Below are 23,478 nucleotides of genomic sequence, written 5' to 3'. Positions count from 1 at the left end.
TGCCCCAAGAGCCCTGCAGCACCGCAGTGGCATCATGCACACGCTGGTCCATATGGAGGCAGCACGTGTGTGACACCATCGTTGCGTGTGCTGTATGGACAGTGTGCTTCCAAAATGGTGCTGTCCATACGAACTAGGGATAGGGAGCGTGAGGATGCTGCAGACTTCTCAGTCCTAGTTTTGGCCCAAGGATGGCGCTTCTGCACCGTCTGTATCGGGCCTGAGTGACTTTGAGTGAGTCACACACTATCAACCCAAGAAAAGCCTGTAACAGGTCCATCTTAGGGTCACCACAGGTCAGAAACAACTTGAAGGCATACAACAACAACAGACTGAAGGAAAAGAGAGTAACTGGGTTTCCCTTTTTCCCTAGTCACCTCCTGCATCTTCCAATGACTCCATTGCTGGCTAGAGGACAATGAGCATGCCTGAAGGTTAGATCTACTGAAAACATTCCTCTCCTAGCTAGGTGATTACTGAGCATTACTGAATAATTACTGACTGAGCAATGTTCAAAACATTTCTCCAGACCAGAAGCCAAGGAACAAGGCAAAATAAGGGGCAACAAATACAATACATTAGGAAGCTCTCTTCTACAAAAACATTTAGTGGGATTTCTTGATATGGAACCCAGATGTTATGCAACATAAGATTCTGGGGCCAACGTAAGATTCTTGTGGCCAACCGAGTTGTCAAACAGGCCAGTACATCAGCCCAGATGTTTCCCTTGAAGAATATTCCTAACTACATGGTACTTTACAGTTAGATGGATTGATTTAAATCAAGATGAAATCCCAGTTTAGAGAACCAATGTAAATAAAGTGAAACACAGCTTCCCTTATACCTTGTATTTTTTGAGAAATGGTGCAAATCTGATCATTAAAATCTTAATTTACAACCCAGTAGAACAGTTTACAACAGTTTACAACAGCTAAAAGGCTATAGTTTGTCTATTTTTAAAAGGTAAGTTTATTTTTATTAGTTTGGAAAACAATGGTACCTAACATGGTTAATATAAATAATAAATAAAATTTTTATTTTTATACCGCCCTTCCAAAGATCAGGGCAGTTAACAACATAGTAAAAACAGTGCAGCATACAAAAATATACATTACAGATTAAAAACAAATACATCAAAACAGAATAAAAGCCCCGTTAGCCAATCCTCTTGCCAATAAAAGAGGAAGGGAGGCCTACTGGACTTTAATCGGGGAATGCAGCCTGAAATAGAAGGGTTTTTAGATCCCTTATAAATTGGGCCAGGGAGGTGGCCGAGCGGAGCTCTGTGGGCAGCGTGTTCCAAAGGGCCGGGGCGGCGATGGAATATGTCTTCCTCGTAGTAGAGGTAAGCCTGGCCCCTGGCACCCTAAGTAGTTGCTGCCCAGATGTTTTGAGGGTGCGGGACGGAATGTACGGGGAGAGGCGGTCCTTCAGGTATCCTGGGCCCAAGCCATTTAGGGCTTTATAAGTCATCACCAACACCTTATATTGTGCCCGGAAGCGAATAGGCAGCCAATGCAGATCTTTTAGCACCGGTGTAATATGGCTGGCCCTGGAAGTACCAGTGACCAGCCTGGCTGCCATATTCTGTACCATTTGTAGCTTCCGGGTTTGGTATAAGGGTTGCCCCATGTAGAGTGCATTGCAGAAATCCAATCTCGAGGTTACCAGAGCGTGTACTACCGTTTCAAGGTCCCTCTGGGCCAGGTATGGGCGCAGCTGGCGAATAAGCCGAAGCTGATAACAGGTGTTCTTGACCGTCGCATTCACCTGAGCAGTCAGGTGAGGCGACGAGTCAAGAAGCACCCCCAGACTGTGCACAGAGTCCTTCACAGGAAGCGTGACCCCGTTCAGGACAGGTGGAACTACCGCCATTCCTGGACCAGGGGAACCTATCACAAGTACCTCCGTTTTCTCTGGATTCAGCTTGAGTCGGTTTTCCCTCATCCAGCCCATTACTGACTCCAGGCATGCCACGAGAGGAGAGACGCCATCCTCAGTCACTGCATCAGTCGTAGACATAGAGAAAATTATTTGGGTGTCATCAGCGTACTGATAACCCCGCGCCCCATGTCTCCGGATGATCTCTCCCAGCGGTTTCATGTAAATGTTAAATAGCATGGGAGACAGAATGGCTCCTTGAGGGACCCCAGTTTTAAGGGCTCTCTCATCGGAGCACACGTCTCCCAGCTGCACCATCTGGGACCTCCCAGAGAGGTAGGACCGGAACCACTGGAGCGCAGTGCCCCCGATTCCCACCTCTGCCAGGCGCCCCAGAAGGATACCATGGTTTTTGGTATCGAAGGCCGCTGAGATGTCCAAGAGCACCAACAGGGACACGCTTCCCCTGTCGATGCCCAGACGGAGATCATCGACCAAGGCGACCATGGCCGTCTCAACCCCGTAACCCGCCCGGAAGCCAGTTTGAAATGGGTCCAGATAATCCGTTTCATCCAAGACCGCCTGAAGCTGGATTGCAACCGCCCTCTCGATCACCTTCCCCAAAAATGGCAGCAGCAAGATTGGCCGATAATTATTATGTACCAGGGGGTCGAGGGAGGGCTTTTTTAATAAAGGTTTTACAATGGCCAATTTTAAAACAGATTGAAATTGCCCTTCCCTCAAGGATGTATTGATGATCCGGCGTAACAGTAAAGTTACCGCCGGTCCCCCCTGGGCCACTAACCATGAGGGACAGGTATCGAGAGAGCAGGTCGTCTTCCGAACACTTCCGAGGATCTTGTCCACATCATCGGTACTTACCAATTCAAACCGATCCAGTTTAATGGAGTCTACGGAGGCTCTGGACGCCTCTACTCTAGGTTCTGCTTGAATGTCGGTGTTAAGACCTTCACTTATCCGAGAGGTTTTATCTGCGAAGAAGCTATTAAATTGGTCACAGCAGGCCTTAGAAGGTTCAAGGAACTGGTTCGGGGCGGAAGGGAGCTGAGTCAGCTCCCTGACCACCCTGAACAACTCTGCTGGACGCGACTCCGCGGACGCGACACGAGCACCATAGAACGAGTTCTTAGCTGCTCGTATCGCCTCTCCGTAGTCCTCTAACAGTTGGTCTAGGAGAGCCTTGTCGTCTAAGCAAAGGTGTTTCCGCCAACGGCATTCTAGCCTTCGCAGTTCCCACTTCCTTGCCCGGAGATCTTCCGTGTACCAGGGCTTACGTTTGGAAGCGGGCCTGAGAGGGCGCTTGGGAGCGATACTGTGTATAGCCCTGACCGGTATTCCAGATACCCGTCAGGGCATCAACAGAGTCGCGTCACTTCCAACCCCTCTAGGGCTTCCTGGAACCTTTTGGGTTCCATCAGCCTTTGAGGGTGGACCATCCTAATAGGTCCACCACCCCTGGGGGGGATCTGGGTAGAGACCTTGATTTTTGCCTCCACCAGGAAATGATCCGTCCATGACAGGGGGGAAATATTAGTTATTTCCGCCCACGGATTTTCCGCATCCGAACAGAAGACCAAATCAAGAGTATTACCCGCAGAATGCGTAGGACCCATAATCAGCTGGGACAGGCCCATGGCCGCCATGGTATCCATGAATTCCCGAGCCGCACCGGGTGGAACATAGCTGGCCATGAGGGAGATGTTGAAGTCACCCAGGACAAGTAGCCTGGGCGTCTCCAGCATCAGTTCAGCGACCAGCTGTGTCAGCTCGTTAAGGGAGATTAGCGGTAGATCCACCAACTAGTTCTGAAACCGGGCACACAAAGAATAGTGCTTAGATTGGTTGGCCAGCATACTATTCCACTTGCTTTTTTAAAAATGTTTTTAAAACCTGGAATTTTTATTTTTTAAAAGAAGGGTAAGTAGCAAGGATTACTGTCCCTCATCCCCATGCTAGAAACCTGGCCCAGATTTAGATTGCCAGTGCTTGCTTTTGAATAAAGAAGTCCAAAAGCAGTGTGTGTGAGAGAGAGTTGCCAGCTGTGTCTTTAAAGTAATAGTAATCTAAACTTTAGTTAACCATGCAGAAAGTAAAAAATAGTGCACTGGTGGCACAGGAGATGAGGTCCCAAATCCTGCTTGATGGGACACATCTTTCCCCAACACACACAATACCCTGGCATCTTATAGAATACCCTGGCATCTTACAGAAAGTTTTCTTGTGTAGTCATGGTAGAATCCTTCACCTTGCATATACAAAATGGCTTGCTTTCTAGTCTTCTCCCTGATGTGCTGATGTTTTTCTGTGAATGCCATGTTGATGCGGGATTGCTTCCAAGCAAGTAATCTTTCACATATGAGTTCTGATGTGATATGGTCACAAGAAGATTTGTGTCACATACTCACCCAAACATTTGCATTGGCTCTTAGAGACTTAACAGTATGCTTGCCTTTAAAGAAACCAAGAGCCCCCACTGGCTCGGAGCACTTATTTGGAATTGTCAAGAGTTGTCATTTACCCCAAGTATTTGTTTCAGCTCTGTTAAAAGTTATCATGGCAGCATCCAGGAAGAAGGCACCAAGGAGGCTGAATTCTCTGAGCAAATTTTATTTTCCTTCCGATACTGGCAAGAGATCTCTGCACGCAGGACATCAGCAGGATATGTTTCATCACACTCTGCTCATTCCTGAAAGACCTGTCTTTTGCATTTCTGCTCTGTTTATCTTGTCCTCGGGAAGTTCAGTGGAAACTATGCATCCCACCATGACAGCCTGTCAGTCATTCTGGACCTTTCATGAGAACAGCATAAAGCTGGATGGCAAAGGTATCACTGTGGGAAATATTTGCATTAAAATTGTGTAAAATATTTTTCACAACATACAATGTTTTTGTACAAATAAAATTTTCACATAACTCTCTAATACAGAAAAATATAATTAAAAATGCACAAAAATTCAATTAATCTTAAGCAGCAGAGAGAAAATGTATGGAATTTTTCGTTCTTATGTGCAAGGACCAAAAAAAAAAAAAAAAAAAGAAGAAGTTTAACATTCCTAGTGTGTCTGCAAATTCACACATGTACACATAGTCCCCTTTCATGTAACAGATCAAGGCCATTTTCTCTTCACCAATTCACACCAGATTTTAGGAGCAACTGTATCATGTTTGTCTGGGGTGTGTGTGTGTGTGTAAAGGGACTTGCTCATTCTTTTCTATTCAGTTTTCAGCCACTTCAGCCAATATAAAAAATGATTTGTTGTTCTCTCACTTTGTCTTATCTTCTGTTACTGCTCAGTTTGAGGTTACTAGGTGCGTGACACTGCAGGTGGTTTCCACAACCTCACCCTAACTACACCCAGAAATAGCCAAAAGGGATCCAACTGTCTCATATCTTGAAATTATACTGTGTAGAGATATTTCTGGGAATTATAAAGCTTTGGAATTAAAAGCCCCCCCCCCCCCCCCGAAAAACTGAATTTTCTGATATGTCATATTAGCATCTTTTACAGCATGAAAATTCCTTTGTTGTTTTAGTAATATAAAACATATTGTATATATACTATAGTATATTACACAACTTTGATTGCATAAAATTATAATGTTTAGTATATTAAAAATACAGTTCAATCAGAGAGCACTTACAAACTGAATTCCATTTTTTAAAATAGTGCTTTGTGACAGAAACCTGAAAAGTCTGGAGCAGAATATCATGCATAGACTGTAAGTTCTTCACTGTCACTTGTAAAAAAATAGATGCATCTTTGGAAAGAAGGAGAGACCATCTCATTGCTAAGCCTCCAAAATGTTACTTTCTTTTTACTCATAAGAGCTGAGGAGCAAAAAGCAGCCTCACCAACATTTTGCTGGCTGGAAGTGAAGCAGGCTGGCAGAGAAAAAAGAGAGCCCTCTGTTGTTATCTTCACCAGCCTGCTTGGCTTCTGCACACTGGCCATAGAGGAAGGGACTTCTCTCCTTTGCCAGCCTGTTCAGCACACTTGCTTGATGTACTCCTGCCTGCATGGAATTGGCTAGTGGTTAACACAAAGCTGGATCTGTGGCAGAGTTTTTGGCTGTGATCCTAAGCCTGAATACAGGGAAATTAAAGCTCTATTTAGCATGGCAGGAGTTTTTGTTAACTCTGGCCAACAGACAGATGAACTAGACTGAGAAGGCAGCAGCAGGTATATCATAGGCACATGACTAGAGACATGGAGGATGACTCAAGTTAACAAGGGGAGAACTGCAGCTAACAACAATTCATGACATGTCCAGATAATGAGAACATTGAGCATATCATGAGTACAATGCACCCTGATGGGAGACAAGGCATGTAATTCCCTGTGTGTGCAATGTGCATGTACAAAGGCAAGAGTAATACTGAAAAGAGGAGAAAGATGTGGGCATGCAAAAGGACTCCCAGCACTTCCTCTGTCAGTAAGGTGTGTGGTTTAAAAATCTTCCCTGCTGGCTCATCACTCTATACACCACCGTCGGCTCTCAATGATTTGTATAATGGGACTGCGTATATTTAGAGAGGACAAGCAACACACTGAGAGGGAGTTTCAGCTATAAATATCTATGTGCACAGAGTGGTAAAGGTGATGCTGAAGTGGAGAGTCAGATAAAAGAAGCTTTCTGCATAATGGGAAATTAACATTCTTAGGCCACGTCACTTTGTGCTGCTCCCCATGAGCTTCCTTGCCCCCCTTCCATACTCCACACCATTCCGTTTTATTGCCTCCCATCCACCAGAGAACAATCCATCAGGTTTGGGGTTGGAAAACATGCTGGATGCTCAAGGCATTATCCTGCAATTTCCTTTTAATAATAGATCACAGGAGGACTGGCCTGGTGGCCTTCTTCTCCTACTCTTCCACCTCCTCATTAGCTTTACTACACTTGCTCCATTTAGAAACCAAGTGCAAATTAATGGAGCACTAATCATCTGCTGAAGAGATATTAATAGCCTGGACCCCCTCCCTACCACAGCCACCTTTCCTCAGCTTCCCCATGCTGTTCCAGAAAGTGGAAAGAAATGAGCCTGCATGATGAGGAATTAATGGGTTTTGTGCTAAGTCTGTACAGAATGTCCCACGTCCGTGCATCTGTTGCAAGGGGCTTAGAACCAAGACAGGAATTGGCTGGAGGTACTGAGAAAGAGAATTATGGTTTTTGCCTTTCACATCCTCCACCTCTTAGTGTGTGTGTGAGAGAGAGGGGGGGGGGGAAGAGAATATGACAAGAAGAATACCAGAAATAGTTGTCCTTATTTAAAATGATGAGGAATTTAAAGCAGCCTCATCAAACTAACAAGTACACAAGCAGAATAAAGTAGTCATGTTTAAAATGTTGGGACAAATGCAATTATTTTAACTTTTGGCATCTAAAGCCATACAACACTGGTATCAGTTTGTATGTTGTATACAGAAGGGGCATTTGAAAGGGCTGTACCTTCCTCTGGGGATTTCATGATGCACTTTGCTTACAGGTGGCACATAGAGAAGGGTCTCCCCTGATGGTCTTAATGTGCTGGCAGGATGGTAAGGAGGGAGGTGCACCTTAATCCATTTATGAAATTACCAGCATCTCAAATTTGGTCCAGGAAATAATAGGACACCAATGTAATTCTTCCAGAATTGGTTTGACATGGCTCTACCTACTGAAGCCAGAATCCCAGCTGCCAAATGCTGCACTAACAGAAGCTTCCAAACAATCTTCACGTACAATCCTCCTTATAATGAATTACAATAATCTGATCTTAAGTTTATCAGGCATTGGTCTCTGTACCTGGGAAATCCATGTAGAAGAAAGACAGTAGCTAATGAACCAGTTGAAGCTTGAAGAAAGCACTCAAAGCAACCAGGATCTCATTTTGGATCTGGGATCAGCCCCAGGTTACACATTTGTTCTTTTTTTGGGAAGAGGGGAATTCAACCCTATCCAGAACTGGTTGTACACCAGTGACATGTAGTATCTCCATCTATATAAGATCCACATTCTATCAGCCCTCATCCAATGCATTATCATCCAGAGAGAGGTTTAGCAACTCTACAGGCTTAACTGATCAAGACTATATTGGAAAACTGAGCTGGCACCTCACTCCAAAAGCTCAAATGACCTCCAGGAACTCGCACAGATATGAAAGAGCACCGAGGAAAAGACAGAACCTCACATGACCTCGCAGCTCAAGTAACCAGTGGAATTTCCCTGAAAGCTACTTTCTGCAACTGAGGAATGAATTCATGTCTAAAACCATGAGCACAAACATCATGTCACTATAACCTCAGCATCGAGCCTAACTAACAAGAAAGCATGGCTGGTGGCATGTAAAGCCACTGAGAGATCAAGGAGAATCAACACCTCTATATTTCTCTTGTTAGAGGCCACTCATCAGGGTGACCAAGGTTGTTTCCATACTAAACTTATTCCAAATCTAGATTGAAATGGGTGTAGATAATACTGTTTCATAGACCACCACCTGGAGTTGGATGACCACCCTTTGATCACTTTGCCCTACAAGTGCCACAAACGGATTCTTAAGGAGTGATCTCACAACCATCTCAGCCAACGTGGCTGGGATCAGTTCTAGGACACTGCTACTCAAGGTGGTGGTTGGTTGACCAGTAGTGGTCTGCAAGCCATCAGCTACTGCTCTGTTGCAGATTTCCAGGAAAGAAAAAAACAGCTGTAGCCAATGGGCTCAATATATTGTACATTAGGAAGAAAAAACCTGCCAGTCCTCCATCTCAGATATCATGAGAAGCATTGCTTTAAGAGGCATATGTCATCTTCTGGACCTATCTAGTCAATCTTTTTTGTTTAGATGTAAGTAAGCAAGATGGGTGACTTGGGTGTGTGTTTCCACACAGGAAAATAGCCTGATTTAAGATTCCTCCCCATGCCATGGTCCTGATCCAAGATGCTGGCAGCCACTTTTTCTTATTTAAATTGAAAGATATGTAAATATAATAATCCATTTAATGCATTCTCCAATTTGGTATTCAGTATAAGTAAGTCTCATGTGTTCATATCAACATTTGACACAAACCAAATATAGGACGTAAGGAAACTGGAAAAAATGTTCCTAAAGATATAGGATGATGTGTTTTTACTTTAAATTAGGGCTTGGCAATTCTAGCTAGTTCATGGGCCATGCCCTATGAGGAACAACGCAGGGAGGTGGGGATGTTTAGCTTGGAGAAGAGAAGGTTAAGAGGTGATATGATAGCCCTGTTTAAATATTTTAAGGGATGTCATATTGAGGAGGGAGCAAGCTTGTTTTCTGCTGCTCCAGAGAACAAGACTCGGAATAATGGATGCAAGCTACAGGAAAAGAGATTCCACCTAAACATTAGGAGGAATTTCCTGACAGTAAGAGCTGTTCAATAGTGGAACACACTCCCTCGGAGAGTGGTGGAATCTCCTTCCTTGGAGGTTTTTATGGCCTCCAAAAGATGGCTAGATGGCCATCTGACAGGGGTGCTTTGATTGACAGTTCCTGCATGGCAGGGGGTTGATGGTCTCTTCTAAATCTATGATTCTACGATGGGCCCTTTCCCAGCCCATGGACTCACCATCGGCTACACCAAACCTTTTCAATGAAACAGGAAGTGACCAGAATGTCACTTTTGGTTCTTCCAAAAAGATGTATGTGTGTTTATTTTGTTAAACCAAAGTTTGGAGGCACAATTTGTGCAAAGAGTTTTGTTCACTGGAGGCCCAGTTCAAGTGTGGTTTTTTAGTAGCAAAATGTCAAGAAGTTTGGGGGCTTTCGAAAAATGGCCATGGGTACTGCCTGCAAACTGCACGACTCCATTCCTTTCTTTAGATTATGAGTAAGAACCCATTTCTTTACTTTGCTTATCTATGGAATAGCAATGTTTTGCAGATTGTGCAGATGCTAGAATTTACCTCCACATAAATGTAAAGAAAACAAGTTTAAAATGTTGCCCCAGAACTCTTGAAAGCAGGAAACTACTGTATATTCCTAGCTCCTCCTACCTCTGAATCATTGCTACAAAATCTATTAGTGTTTTAGGTTCAAATATTAATTCTGCTATAGGTAGCTACCACTGTCATTCTTCTGAAAAGGAATAAAGTCACATCCATACTGCCCACAACATATTTTCCCATTCTGAAACTATGGCCCATTACAAATGGGCATAAAGTATGGACTGGGTCCGTATTAGGATTGGAAAGGGGCATCACTTCTGGACGCCCCAACCCTAATACGGACCGAGTCCGTACAAAATGGCGGCGCCCATTCCACACGGGGGCCGCCATCTGTATGTAGAGGACGCGCTGTGTCCACACGTCGCGCAGCGCATATGATGCTGCGAGTGCACCATTGGCACCGCGTGGCGTCATATCCGCGCCGCAAAGAGAAGTGCCATTTTTGCGCTTCTTATTTGCAGCGTGGAGGAGCCTCGCGGTTTGGACGCTGGGGCTCCTCCATGCTGAAAATTAAGGCGGAGGCAGACCGCCCCTTCTGGGCAGTCTGTAACGTGCCAAAGTTTCTTCCCTCCAGTGGGTTACTGTAAAAACTACAGTGTGCCACAAACAGTGGTATTATAGCTGAGGGGGAGATATCTGTGCAGGAAATGTATGCTTGACAGCCAACTCTGTAGAGTAACAGGAAACCCCATGATGTCAAATACCTGCAAAAGTTCCGAGTCATCTGTGCTGTACTGGCTGGACTCTGTTTCGGAGCGCTCACAATCCCACTGCAACTCACTGAAGCAATTGGCTGAGTCAAAGTCACTGGCATCCAACTGGGACAAATCAATCTCTGGGAAATCAGAGTAAAGGTGCTCCTCACCAGACACTTCATGCTGTGGAGAGAAAAAATGGGCTTGTGAGCATGGCCATTTTTGGAGCTGCAAATCCTTGGGTACTTGTGACTGAATAACACAGATAACTTCACTGGCTATAGCCCAGACATGGCTTTGGGTCCAAATGTTACCCAACACATTTAACATACGAGATGGAAGCCCAGACATTGACCTTCCTACAGCAAAGTAGATTCTATATTATTCCAAGTTCTATTCCTGCATGTAGAAGCTTCAAGCTCCCAAAATGCAGTATTTCCACAGCTGTTTGTTTAAGAATTTTCACCCTGCTCTTTATTGTCTCCTGGGCAGTTATATAACATGTAAAAACAAAATGCAATCAATACAAACCAAAGAACAAAAGCAAAACTAAAATAAAAACAACACACCAACAGATATCATTCCACCTGATTCTCAGCTGCCAGGAAAATACAATTGACAACAATGCAGAGAAAGTTATAGTCTAAATGCAGGAATGTATATCATGAGGCCTTCCAGATGCTGTTGGACTGCACCTCCCAGCAGCCCCAGCCAGTATAGCCATTAAAAAAATGCTGGGAGCTGTTATCTAAGAACACATGATTCCCATCTTTGGCTTAAAGAATAAATCTGATGTGCTCAAGTTTATACAATCAGATGGCAGCAATTAAACACTTCTGGAACAGTTTGTGAGAGAGCCATCTGTTAGATTGACATCTAATGTCAGATGTACAAAACGTATTGTTTATCTAGTAACTTACTGTCCTCAAAAACAATAAGGTTTTGGTAAGGCCTGGAGTATTGGGGAGGGGCTTTGACAGTTTTGCTGCCAGGAATAAAATAATATATAATTAATCAGAGGTTAAAAACTGTTTCTTCGAATTGGAGAAATTGGGCATAGCTTTAATTTTAGGAGAATCTGAACTTCCAGTAGAAAATATATGGAAGAACACAAAAGTTCTGAATTTGTGCTTTTGTTTGTTTGTTTATTTATTTACCTTTGTTCCAAACCATCACAACAAACAATATCAGGGTGTAGTTTTTTTCCAACTGAAACTTTAGAATAAAATTATTTAAAAACACCACCACCACTTACCACTAAATATTCCTACTTAACATCTAATATTTCCATCTGGGAATAGTGTTCTATGCTTGGCCAGCTTTCACAAGAAACACTTGGGTTTTGTATTTCCTGTATCCATATGATAATATCCTATTATGCAAGTTCAAAGATTTGGATTTCTATGCTCTTGGAAATATCACTCCCACTGTTTTCCAGTGTGAAGGAAGCCTAACCCCTGGAGGACTGACTCAGTGTTTTGTTTTCTTGTAGCAAAAAGAAAAAAAGGGAGGGGAGGATGAAAAGGGGTGGGGGGACACTGATAATATGCATATTTTAAATCCATTATCCCTTCATTGGAACAGGAAGATGCCAATGTACCACCAGATTATTCAGATTAAATGGCTTCATTTCCAGTCTCAATCTTTTAAATTAAAAACAGCTGATTCCTGCAACATAGTTACAAATTCATACCAAAGACCACCTCCATCATGATTCCCTCATCTTTTAACTGTTTTCCAGGTCCTAGTTATCAGAACAACTATTTCATTTGAAAAATATTTGCTTTCCCCCCATTTTCCCTTCCATATCCATTCTGGCTCATCAGTAAAGGATGATGGGAATTTGAGTCTAATACATGGGGGCAAGAGACAACAGTCTGGTCAAGGTGGTTGGCAAGTGTGATGGATTGAGGGGCCCACTATCACACTATTCATGGGACTTTCCAAAAAGAACCAACAACCTTGAAGTGGACAGACATCCACTTCTGGGGCTCTTTCACACTACACAATTGTAGCACTAACATTCCACTTTACTTGCCATGGCTGCATCCTATGGAATCCTGGGGTTTGTTGTTTGATCAGAGGCACCAGAGGAGCTCCCTGGCAGAGAATCCAAAATCATCCTCCATAAACTACAAATCTCAGGATTCCATAGGAATAAAAGTGGATTCATATCACTATAATCATATACTGTAAAAATGTCCCTGGTTTTGGGTAGGGGGGGGGCATTTTAATATTAAGGAGTGCAGGGACAAAGTGAAACTTTAAAAAGGCAATTTTTGCTCCTGTAGGATTTCAAGAGAAGCAATTCATCCTTTTGGGAGAAAGCAGAAAAAAGGTCTGAACAGTTTGGATCATGAGTTTTTGTTGTTATTGTTGTTTTTTTTAAACATCCTAGAGGGCTGCATGCATCCCTAGGGTTTGACTATATGTCCCCCCAACCATCCCCACCTAGGAAATGACTGCTTCAGGTGAGGGTAAGCTCTGGGACTCACACACCTCATACACTGCCAAAGCAGCTGCATGGATTCTTAATCTATTCCAGCCTTTGGTGACGTAATGCAGACATCCAGAGCTTATCCTACTGCCCTGATAGTCAGCAATTAGGAAGAGGCTTATAGGGTACACCAGACAGTCACGAATTTCTCTTGTAAGGCTTTGGAAAAGAGGCCTGTCTGTATTTTGAGGCCTTTTTTTGGTGCAGTAAACAGACCGGTTTCCCTCTCCCTTTCCTTCCTCACCCCTGAAGCAGTTCATTTAGCCCTCCTTTCTCTTCCTAGGCCTTCCTCCTCCAGCTTCATCCATCACCTAAACTTAGCCCTGCCACATTTGTGGCACCGAAAAGCAGGCCCTTCAAGCTTGGCTATTTCCTCATACCCGTTGACAATCTCTCCTTATAGAAACAAGGTTCTCCAGACATCAATTCAATAACGGCTCTAACAATCAATTGTATTCTTCCCCTGCTCCTCAAACCCAGCCAAAATGTGAGTATAATAGAGCCGAATCAATGGCTGGCACATGTAAGGCAATCTAAGCTCTAAGAACGGAGCTAAAAATATCCAGTCAATCACACAGAGCAGCTGAGACCCAGCCCCATTTCCACCACACTCTCAAGGCATACGCAATTGCATTAAACTCCCCACACGGAAGGCGAGAGCAAGTGACCGAGAAGGACACAGTAATGCTGCACTGCACCATTATGGCTAAGCCTACCAAAGGTCACAGACATGCTGAGGGTGCTGCCTTCAGAAACCCAGATGGAATACAGTGTGGAAAGGGGAGAACAGTTGAACACTAAGGCAAGGCGCACTTATACATTTGGTGATGGTGGTATCTACATTAGTTGGGATGGCGTGACATCCCCTGACACATAGATTTTGTTGGCATTTCTTAACTTATAGCCTATATGTCACAGTGATGTATTATTTAAATGCTCTTTGCTCTTCATTGTAGGAGTTCAGGCCAGGATATGTGGGGTTATCCCTTGTCATTCTCCAAATAAACCTGTCTGTTACATTAAATTGGTTGATTCTCAAAGCTACTCGGCAATCTTCAGGGCAGATCAGAGATCTGATTCCAGAGCACCTTATTCCATGTTTGCCCCAGGCCCTCTTAGCTAAAGAGATCCACTTGATATCCTTGAAAACTGAGGTTCTCTTGTTCTCTGCAAATGCAAATACCCTGTTGTTAAGAAAGTCACAGTCTCAATTGTAAAATTCTGGTCCAAAATTTAATGGCAGTAGTGTTGCATAGGCATTGTTCAGTCCTAACTTTTTGAGACAACAAATCCTTCCCAGGCAAACCACTGCAGAGCTGATAGATGATGATAAAGGCCTTTGTCTGCATGATGACCAAGAGTAGCATTCAAAACATTAACCAAGAGATGAAAATTCATGAAGCCCCCTTTTATGTGATGACCCATTGATCAGTGGGAACTTCCTAACAATGAGGAAAACGAATTTATGTATTTTGCATTTAGCTTTCAGATCACAAGATCAACTGAGCATTTGAGAAGCTGTAATGAGAGAACAACATCCGAGGCATGACTTTGAAGTTTTCTAGAACCCAGCAATCAATTTTCACAGGAGGTTACAGGAACAAAAGAGACAGTATTCCTCCCACCCTGCCCACAGCCACTCCATTCTCTTTATTAACTGGGATAATCTCAGATTATAGGGCTTGTTTCCCGCAGGAATGGGACTTTATAATTTATCTGTGTTTTCCAATTTAGTTTGGGACACAGTGTCCTGTAACAGTAAAACCACTGGTCCCTCTTCTCTTCTGTACGAATAGCAGGTGAATGAAAGGGCAACTGGTCAGCAGGCTACAAAAGAACAGCTCCAAGGAAAGGTCCAGTATGCAGGTATGAAGAAAAGGTAGTCCCAGAAATAGATTACAAGACAAACTTCACAAAATATGTCCAATGTGGGAGATGATTTCACCTTTCTGATGAAAGCCATCACAATTCTCTCTGTTGCAAGATGAATGTCTAGGTCCTCACTGGGATTAAAACAGCCTAGCGTCTCACTATTATTTGCCCATCATTCAGTTTAAGGATAATTTCAGAAGCTCCTAAATAAATTCAAGATTATGGAGGGCAGTTGCAAACTGTTATTAGGTCTTGAAGCTCAGACTTTATCTGGGGAGCCTTTTCACAGCATGGAGCTAAACATTTCCATGTATTAATGTATGTGTATGAAGCTGTGGTTGAAGGGACAACCACAGCAGCAAGGTGAAAAGATTGCAGCTGTGTGGGTAAGACAAGCCAAGACAGGTGGAGACTTCCATTCTTCCGCCTTTCCCCATACATTTCCCATGATGCCATGTCCATGCAATACACATCCTATGGACACAACTGACTGAAGGATGTTTAAAATCAGCACCACCTCTCAGTGACTGCTATTCAAACCATCATGGTCTGAAGGGGAAATGAATTAACTTATTCCAGTTTATCATATAACTCGATGCATGCAGACAACAACCTCACAGAAACTACAGGAGATATGTAGGCAATGCATGCTGCTTGTTGTCTTGTGCCCATACTTGGCCACTAAAAGAAAGTGGACCTGTTTGCTCCTTAGCAAATGGGTACTTCCTTTTTATTGCTTCTCTGTGGGACTTTTATATTATCCCAGCATTACATATGTGCACAAATTTGAGCAATTTAAGCAAGACATACTCCAACCACCCATCAATGCCACCAGTCAAGGCTGAGCAAGGATTGCTAGAAGCCAGCAAAATCAGTCCAGAAAACCATGGCCACCCATGTGGGTTTCATGGCTGAACTGAGAATCGAAACCTTGTCTCCAGAGTTGTAGTTCAACACTCAAACCACTATGCCACATTACCTCACTGTGGACACATACCCACTGTGATCTAAAACTAAATCATATTTCATGTACCTCTGATCTATAAACCACATTTTCTTTACTAGCATTTGTATAATATCTTGTGCAGTTCATCAGATGTCTTCTGAAACATAGGTAGTATTTGGTTTCCCATACATGCCAAGTGGTCATATTCTCAATGGTTTCGCTGGAGAATACATTTACAGTAGTCTCTGTTGCAAGATGAACCAGCAGCAACCATTTTTTGAGTTACAGCTATGGGCAGGGTGAATACCAGCTCTCTCATAAGGGCACACTAATAAAGTAACAGCATAGCCATGGCACTATTGTGGCAAAGAGGAGCTGCTCTGTAGTTTGCCCAAATTATTTGTTAATCCAGTCAATGAGATCTTTTCAGTTCACCTGTTATAACAGTTAGAGCCTGTTTTCCATCAGTATTTCTCCCCCCTCCTCTCAGGTCCCAAGTAAAATAGGTTTTCGTCAAACACTCTGCTTTCACTCAAATCTTCCCCTGGGAACAGAGGTAAACATTTTTATTTTTAGAGTATCTTTTAATATTCCTCTCTCTCTCTCTCTCTCTCTCTCTCTCTCTCTCTCTCTATATATATATATATATATATATATATAATTCAGCAAAATACTCAAATTCCTTCGTTGTCTTTGATATGTCACAAGAGAAGAGATCCTAATTCTACAGTCACAAGCCACAGCTGACATGACAACTTGGGACAACTTTTGATAATCTCTACAGACATGACACCTCACCACTGCCAACAGAATTGGGTATAAATAAACTCCTGCAATCCAATGCCTCTTTGGGCTGCCTACTTGGCATGCTGAGATCAGCTGTAAGATTCACCTGGTGTTCAGGCAATGCCATTTTGTTCAGGTCCCACTCAAGGTGATATGGGAGATAAGGAAGAAACAGTTTACTCCTGACTGCAAGTGACAAACCATCTATAATGCTTCCAGGGCCCTAATCCATCTACCTCCCAGGCCAACTCTGGCTCCAGGGTCTGTCAGAATGAAAAGTATTTGCCGGTGCACCAAAACAACAGAGCACTGATCGCATGAAGAAACAGTGTGCCCTTCCCTTATGCAGGGGATCCGTCCCGGACCGCCCTCTGGCCCCGTGCAAGGGAAATATCGCATATGCTTGAACCCCATTGAAAACAATGGGTCTCACGCACGTGCCATTGCCCCTTCGTATAACGCAGGCACACTGTATTAAGAGCAATATAACCATAAAACCCAAAGCAAAGACGAAGTTAGTTCACATCCATTAGCTGACTGAAGCAGTCCTTCATCACAGCTACTGCCCACCTGGGCACTCACAATGAATATATCCCCCTTGCCCAAGACAATACCAATTATCTGATCTTCCCTGATCTTTAAATATCCCTTTCCCTTGTACTCAAAGTTTTCTTTCCTGCACCCAGTTAGTTGGCTGTATTGGTGCAATTTGGCATGCACAAAGTCACTTCTAGCACCCATTTAGACAGGTTTTCAGAGGATTTGTTTTCTCATTCTTGTCTTTTTGAGAAGCATGGAAGGCTTTGGTAGAATTAGGGGAAGCAAACTGCTACATTTTTAGGTAGCTTTGGAAGATTATGGCTAGTTTAGGGACAAAAAAACCCTGAAAAACAGCCTGAAATAATTTAAAATTTGGGGGGTTAGTCTGAAGGCTTTGAGGGGCTTCTGGGTGGCTCCCAAGGACCACATGTATGGGTCCCAAGAGCTGCATGGCCACATTTTGCCTATACCTGCCCTAGAAGCTGCTGAAACTTTAACAGACAAACTGATGGGGAATCTCCCCATCCCCTTTCCTCCAGCGCAATTCTGCTGGAGGTTGATCATAGGGTTGTGCTACAGAACCTACAAGTTCCTAGAGAAAACACCCTCTAAGCATTTGTAGGTCCTCCAACCTGATTTTATGATCAACATCTTGCATGCATGTACCATGGAGTTGCACTGGAGGACTTGGTGATGCCTAGAGAGGTGTTCTCTCAGGTAAAAAGAATAGTGTGGGGTTTTTTTTAATAATTATTTGTGGGTTTTCCACATTCACTGGGGTCTTTCACTGCACCACACATATTTTCAATCTTTTGGGACCTGGCATCCTGCAATTCAGTTTGCCATTGATATATTTATTTTACTGCTGACACACATTCGTCTCCTCTCTTTTCCTTCAGGATTTCCCCTTTTCTTCTTTCCATCCTGATAATTTTGGAAGTAGTATTTGTGCCCTTACATATCCATATCCATAAGTTATGGGTCATGGCTGAAGAATAGATGAAGACTAGAGGCCTGGTTTCAAGAACTCTCTCCAAGAAAGTGCTGAATGTTATTCTGTTGAGGTAACACAACCAGGAACGAAGCTAGGTCTTATTTGTCAGAGATGCTATACAGACCGTCCAAAAAGGGAGGTCTGCCGGCACCTCCGTTTCTGCTGTCGGGAAGCCTCAGCCTCCAGATGACGAGGTTTCCCAGCGGCCGAAAAAGAAGCCCCCAAAAGGGGCTTCTTTTTGCACTGTGGAAATGATGCTGCAAGGCACCAATGGTGCACTCGCTGCGTCATTTCCGCGGTGTGATGTGCAGACGCTAAGCGTCTGCTATGTCAAAATGGCAGTGCCCATGTAGAATCTAACCCTAGTACGTGCCGAGCACGTACTTTCCGCCCATGCGGAACGGGCCTAGGTTAGCCAGTAAAAGTGTTTTCAGTCTCTGAGCACCAGTTTCCTTCCTCTATTGCTTTAGAAACAAGAACTATGCATCTTTGGCTGCATGCCTTGGAAGAATAAGAGATGAAGCACTTAACAGAAGGCAGAACAGCTGATGGTATTTCCAGTTCTTCTTTCCACCCCCAGTTGTGGGCAGGTGGATGGTACAGGACACTACTAAAACAAGTCCAATATGTACGAAAGGGTAATGGATCTTGGCTGGTCTAGTATTCCCCTTTCTTACATTTTCTTCTTCTGCTTGCAGAAGAAGCAAACTTCGTTTGAATTCTACCCAGGAGAACGAAAGCAGCCCTTGGTTTCTGGGAGGCAGCCAACAAAATGGCTAGGAATTCAGAACCATCTTTCATTCCAGACACCTCCTTCTTATGTGCCGGAGCACAGCAAAACACAAACACTAGCCCAGGCATTCAGCAGAATCAGTCCACCCTCCCTTTTTAAAAATTTACTAGGGCACGCCAAAGGGTTCACAGTGGACCATCATGCAAAACTGAGTAGGATACTATCTCTTTAGCATGTCAACTCCCAGGTGTGCTTTATACTGGGTGGGAATCATGCAGATCTCCAAAAGCTGTGGAAAGTTCCATGCTGACTGCTAAAAATGCCAACCATTTTTTAAATCCAAATTGGCCAGAAATCCACTTTCCATTTCAAAAAACTGGAATTTTTGGATACTGAACAGTGCAAGTGGTATGAGAACCAGTTTACAAGATCTACTGCTACTTCTGGAGAGTACCAGGATTAAAACACTCATTATTATTATTATTATTATTATTATTATTATTATTATTATTATTATTTGGCCATACAAATAGCAGTCCAGGAAATCTGGAGGACAAAAGCCAATCTGGGAGGTAGACATGCATGCAGGTCCAGGGCTTCATTTGCCCGCTCCAGTTTAAAAGGATGTCAGCTAGTTGGTCTAGAAATGCTTCTGAATCCTCAGCAAGTTGTGGTTAGACTAGGAATCTGAGAGACCAGGGTTCAAATCCCCCTCATCCACAGAAATCTACAGGGTGACCTTGAGCTAGTCACACACTCTCAGCCTCAGAAGAAGACTAAGTAAAATCTGCTTTGAATATATCTTACTAAGAAAGCCATAAGATAGGGTTTACCATAAGGTGGACTTGACATAATAAAAATAACAAAAAATTCTCACCTAGGTGGCCCTATGTTCAAATATCTTTCACGTGTTCATCCTCCTCACAAGTACAAAAAAAAAATGGGAGAGCATCTTGGAGAAAATTCTCCAACATCCTAACCCTTCTTCAGAATGGCTTAGGATGTTGGTACAGTATAAAGATGGACTCTAATTAAAAATTCAAAGATGATGGGGGATTTTATGGTCCGTTATTCTGCTGCCTGACTCCCCCTACAAAGAACTTATTTGGAAAGTGGAAAAAATCAATTTGCCTTTGTCAGGTACATGATGAATCATTTTGGACTTCAAACTGTGATTTGTTAATTAGGACACACAGAAACCAAGATTTTGTCCATTTACACAGCAGTTGGGCAATTCGTCTTCAAGCTGCTCATTCCAATACTGTCCCAAAGTTTCATTTAAAATGTGAATGTCTTTTAAACTTGGGAACTGGTGGAGAATCATAACTAATTCTTGATTAAAGACAAAACAAAAGAGGGACAGGAAAAAAGAGCCAACATGTTGATTTTTAGATAGTGTGGGGTACTCCAGTAAAGAAAGGCAGATGCAGCACTGGCTAGATGCAGCACTGAAATTATTATTAAATTATTTAAAGTAGTGACAGAGGTCCCTTCCCTCTGGAGTCTGATCTAAGCAGACAGTGCGGAAGGCATGGGCAAAGAATTCAAAAAGTTTCCCTTTTGGAGCTTTCTGTACTGATGTCTTAATTATAAACTGGTGGATGATGCCTTATGAGCAGATGCACGGCAGCTACTGTATACTGAGATAAGATCTGAAAAAACAAGAGCTTTCCTCACCATGAAGAGGCTTGTATAGGTGACATGAAAGGCTGCACTGATCCTTGCTCTAAATTGGTCACACTCAAAACTCACAGAATTACCTTCAAAGGCCATCACGCTGTGCTGCGACATTGGCATTCGGGCCTTCACAATGACAGACGGACAGCTAGATAATTACAGAAGCAGAATTTTCATCTGTCCACCCCCACCAGCTCAAGAGGGAAGACAGGCTTCTGAACCAGTGAACACTTAAGCACATGGATGAAAGACATGCTGTCAACTAGCACCAGCAACAGAGCTGTCTCCTTGAACTCTACTCAGTTTTGGTGAGATCACATGAAACAATTGACTGTCACACATCTCAGAAATCTTTGTCTGAATAAAAACTAGACAGTATAACCAATAGCTTCACATGATTTATCAGGGCAAACTGCATGGGGTGGTGGTGGTAGTGGCAGCAACTGTCTGAATGCTTATTCTGACACACTGGGTTGGGGGGGAAGTCCCTGAATATACAGAACTGGTCAGAAAGCACCTATCCTACCCTGTTCTCTGGCATGCTCACTGTATTTGTGAAATGAAATTCCTCTCACTACCATATGCACAAACACCAGAGTATGAATCCTCAGATTGTTTTCATCAGTTCACAAAAAATTAAGTCAGATAACGGCAACGAGAAGTCAAGAGGTATTTTATTTTCAAATGGAGCATGAACTAGAGTTTTGACACCTATGAAGTGTTATTTGAATTTGGATATTCTCTGAAATTAAAAGCAATTGAACCTGTGACCTTCACCATGCAAAGCGGGTGCTGCTGAAGCTTTGTTGCTGAAATATGGTCCCTTTCCCCTCTTCCTTTAAAGCAGAACTCATTCAGTCAGACAGCCTTTGCTGGCAATAGGTCCAAAGGGGCTCTTAAAGAGGCTGAATGGAGTCTGACTGGAGAGGCTAAATCACAGCCATCATACCGCTTTTTTTGAGGAACAATCCTGAGCCACAAGCCCAGATGACAGAAGAAAACAAGGATGTTTGTTGCTTTTACCTTCATGAGCTTTTCATTGTGAGGTCTGTTGTGGCAAAAATGAAATTTGTGCCAACAGACAGTAAAGCCACTGTTTTTTGTGGGATTTGGGGGCTATATGGCCATAAAAGATGCCAGCCACTGATGCAGGCGAAACATCAGGAATAAACTCTTCTAGAACATGGCCACATAGCCTGAAAAACCCACAAAAAACTATGGACGCTGGCCATTAAAGCCTTCAACTTCACAGTAAAGCCACTGTTGTAAAATCAGCAGTGGGCACTATGTGCCATTCCGGATGCTATGATACAGCTTTCATTAGCTCTGGCCAGCCTAAGTAGTTATGAGGATTGCAGGTATCTGCATTCCACAATAGCCAGAGGGACACATTTTACTTGTGGTTGTTTGCCTTTTGGTGCAGTGGTTAAATGCATGTACTGCAGCCACTCACTCAAAACCATAAGGTTGCGAGTTCAATGCCAGCAAAAGGGCTCAAGCTTGATTCAGGCTTGCATCTTTCCGAGGTCACTAAAATGAGAACCCAGATTGTTGGGGGCAAATAGCTTACACTTTGTAAACCGCTTAGGGAGTGCTTAAGTGCACTGATAAGTGGTATAGTTTCAAGTTGTTTCCAACTTATGGTGAACCTAATGCAAACTATCATGGGGTTTTCTGGGACTGAGTGTGTGCCGCTCACCCAAGGTCACCCAGAGGGTTTCCATGTCTGAGGAGGGAACTGAACTCTGGTCTTCTGCATCCTGGTTCTGACACTCAGACCATTAAACAATGCGGGAGCAGCTGAGGTCCCATCTGAACAGACTGGGAAAAACAGAAAGTCCCTGTTTTTCATTCCTAACTGAACCCTAATCTCCAGAGTTGTAGTCCGACACTCAAACCACAATACCACACTGGGACTCAAAACCATTAATACCCAGCTAAAATCCAGACAAAAACAACTGGAAAAGTCTTGAAACTTCCCTGTCTGGATGAACCCTGAGTTTGTTTGTCACTATACTGCCTACTTCCTTTCCCTACAGAAAACCTCTGACAATATGACTTTCTTTGCTGAACCTGCATGGAGAGAAGGGTGAGGTGCTTTAATTTCTACCTTTTTGTTAGGGGGAAATGTGTATCCGTCTTAAACTTCCAGGAGCTCTGGTGGTGCAGTGGTTAAATGCCTGTACTGCAGCCACTCACTGAAAACCATAAGGTTGTGAGTTCAATACCAGCAAAAGGGATCAAGCTTGACTCAGGCTTGCATCCCTTCGAGGCTGCTAAAATGAGTACCCAGATTATTGGGGGCAATTAGCTTACAGTTGTAAACCGCTTAGACACTGTTAGTTCAGTATGAAGCAGTATATAAATCAAGTTGTTTTTGTTTTTAAACTGGGGCAACAAAAATAGGGCTGGGATTCAGGAACTGAGGCACAGAGAAAACATGGCTTAACGTCAAAGAAAGCATCTGTAACCCAGTGTTCCTGCTTGGCCAGTTTCCAGATATCCTGCTTTTGAACTTGCTGCTTACCTGTATCTAGAAGCAGCAGAGAGCTATTTTGATGGAGACCATGGAGTCAGCAGTAGAGACCTCCCTCTCCCATCAATGGCTTGGAAAATGAAACAAACAATCCACATGAAGCCTGCCAACGCACCTGTAATACTCTCTGAGTCCCTAAATTCTGAATTTTAAACATCTCTTTGCCTTGGCCCCACCATTGCTTTAAGCCCTGGAGAGTCCTTATTAAAACCAGAGTACTATAGTACAGAAGTAAAGCAGAGTACTATAGTGTATGCCACCAGAGTTCCTGCAATGAGTTGTGGTGTATTGCGTGCTACTGAAAAAGGTTTGTATCGATTGGGGAAAAACAAGAATAAAACTAAATT

At 43.3% G+C, this 23,478-nt stretch overlaps 1 protein-coding gene across 4 annotated transcripts in view; it reads right to left on the bottom strand.

Moving 5' to 3' along the window:
* Nucleotides 1-23,478, bottom strand: part of PPARGC1B (PPARG coactivator 1 beta) — a 161,402-nt gene that overhangs the window by 41,394 nt on the left and 96,530 nt on the right. For all 4 annotated transcript variants that reach the window (XR_006102579.1, XM_042455794.1, XM_042455795.1 and 1 more), the window contains exon 2: nt 10,560-10,733. Coding sequence is in view for 3 of the 4 variants with exons in the window: in XM_042455794.1 (XP_042311728.1) it covers nt 10,560-10,733 (174 nt within the window). In the remaining variant the exon portion in view is untranslated. The remainder of the gene's footprint in view (nt 1-10,559; nt 10,734-23,478) is intronic.

The sequence above is a fragment of the Sceloporus undulatus genome, chromosome 2, assembly GCF_019175285.1.
Source record: "Sceloporus undulatus isolate JIND9_A2432 ecotype Alabama chromosome 2, SceUnd_v1.1, whole genome shotgun sequence".
In the NCBI taxonomy this organism is placed as follows: domain Eukaryota; kingdom Metazoa; phylum Chordata; class Lepidosauria; order Squamata; family Phrynosomatidae; genus Sceloporus; species Sceloporus undulatus.
The sequence above is the reverse complement of the archived record's forward strand: the minus strand, read 5'-3'. Positions and strand labels throughout refer to the sequence as shown.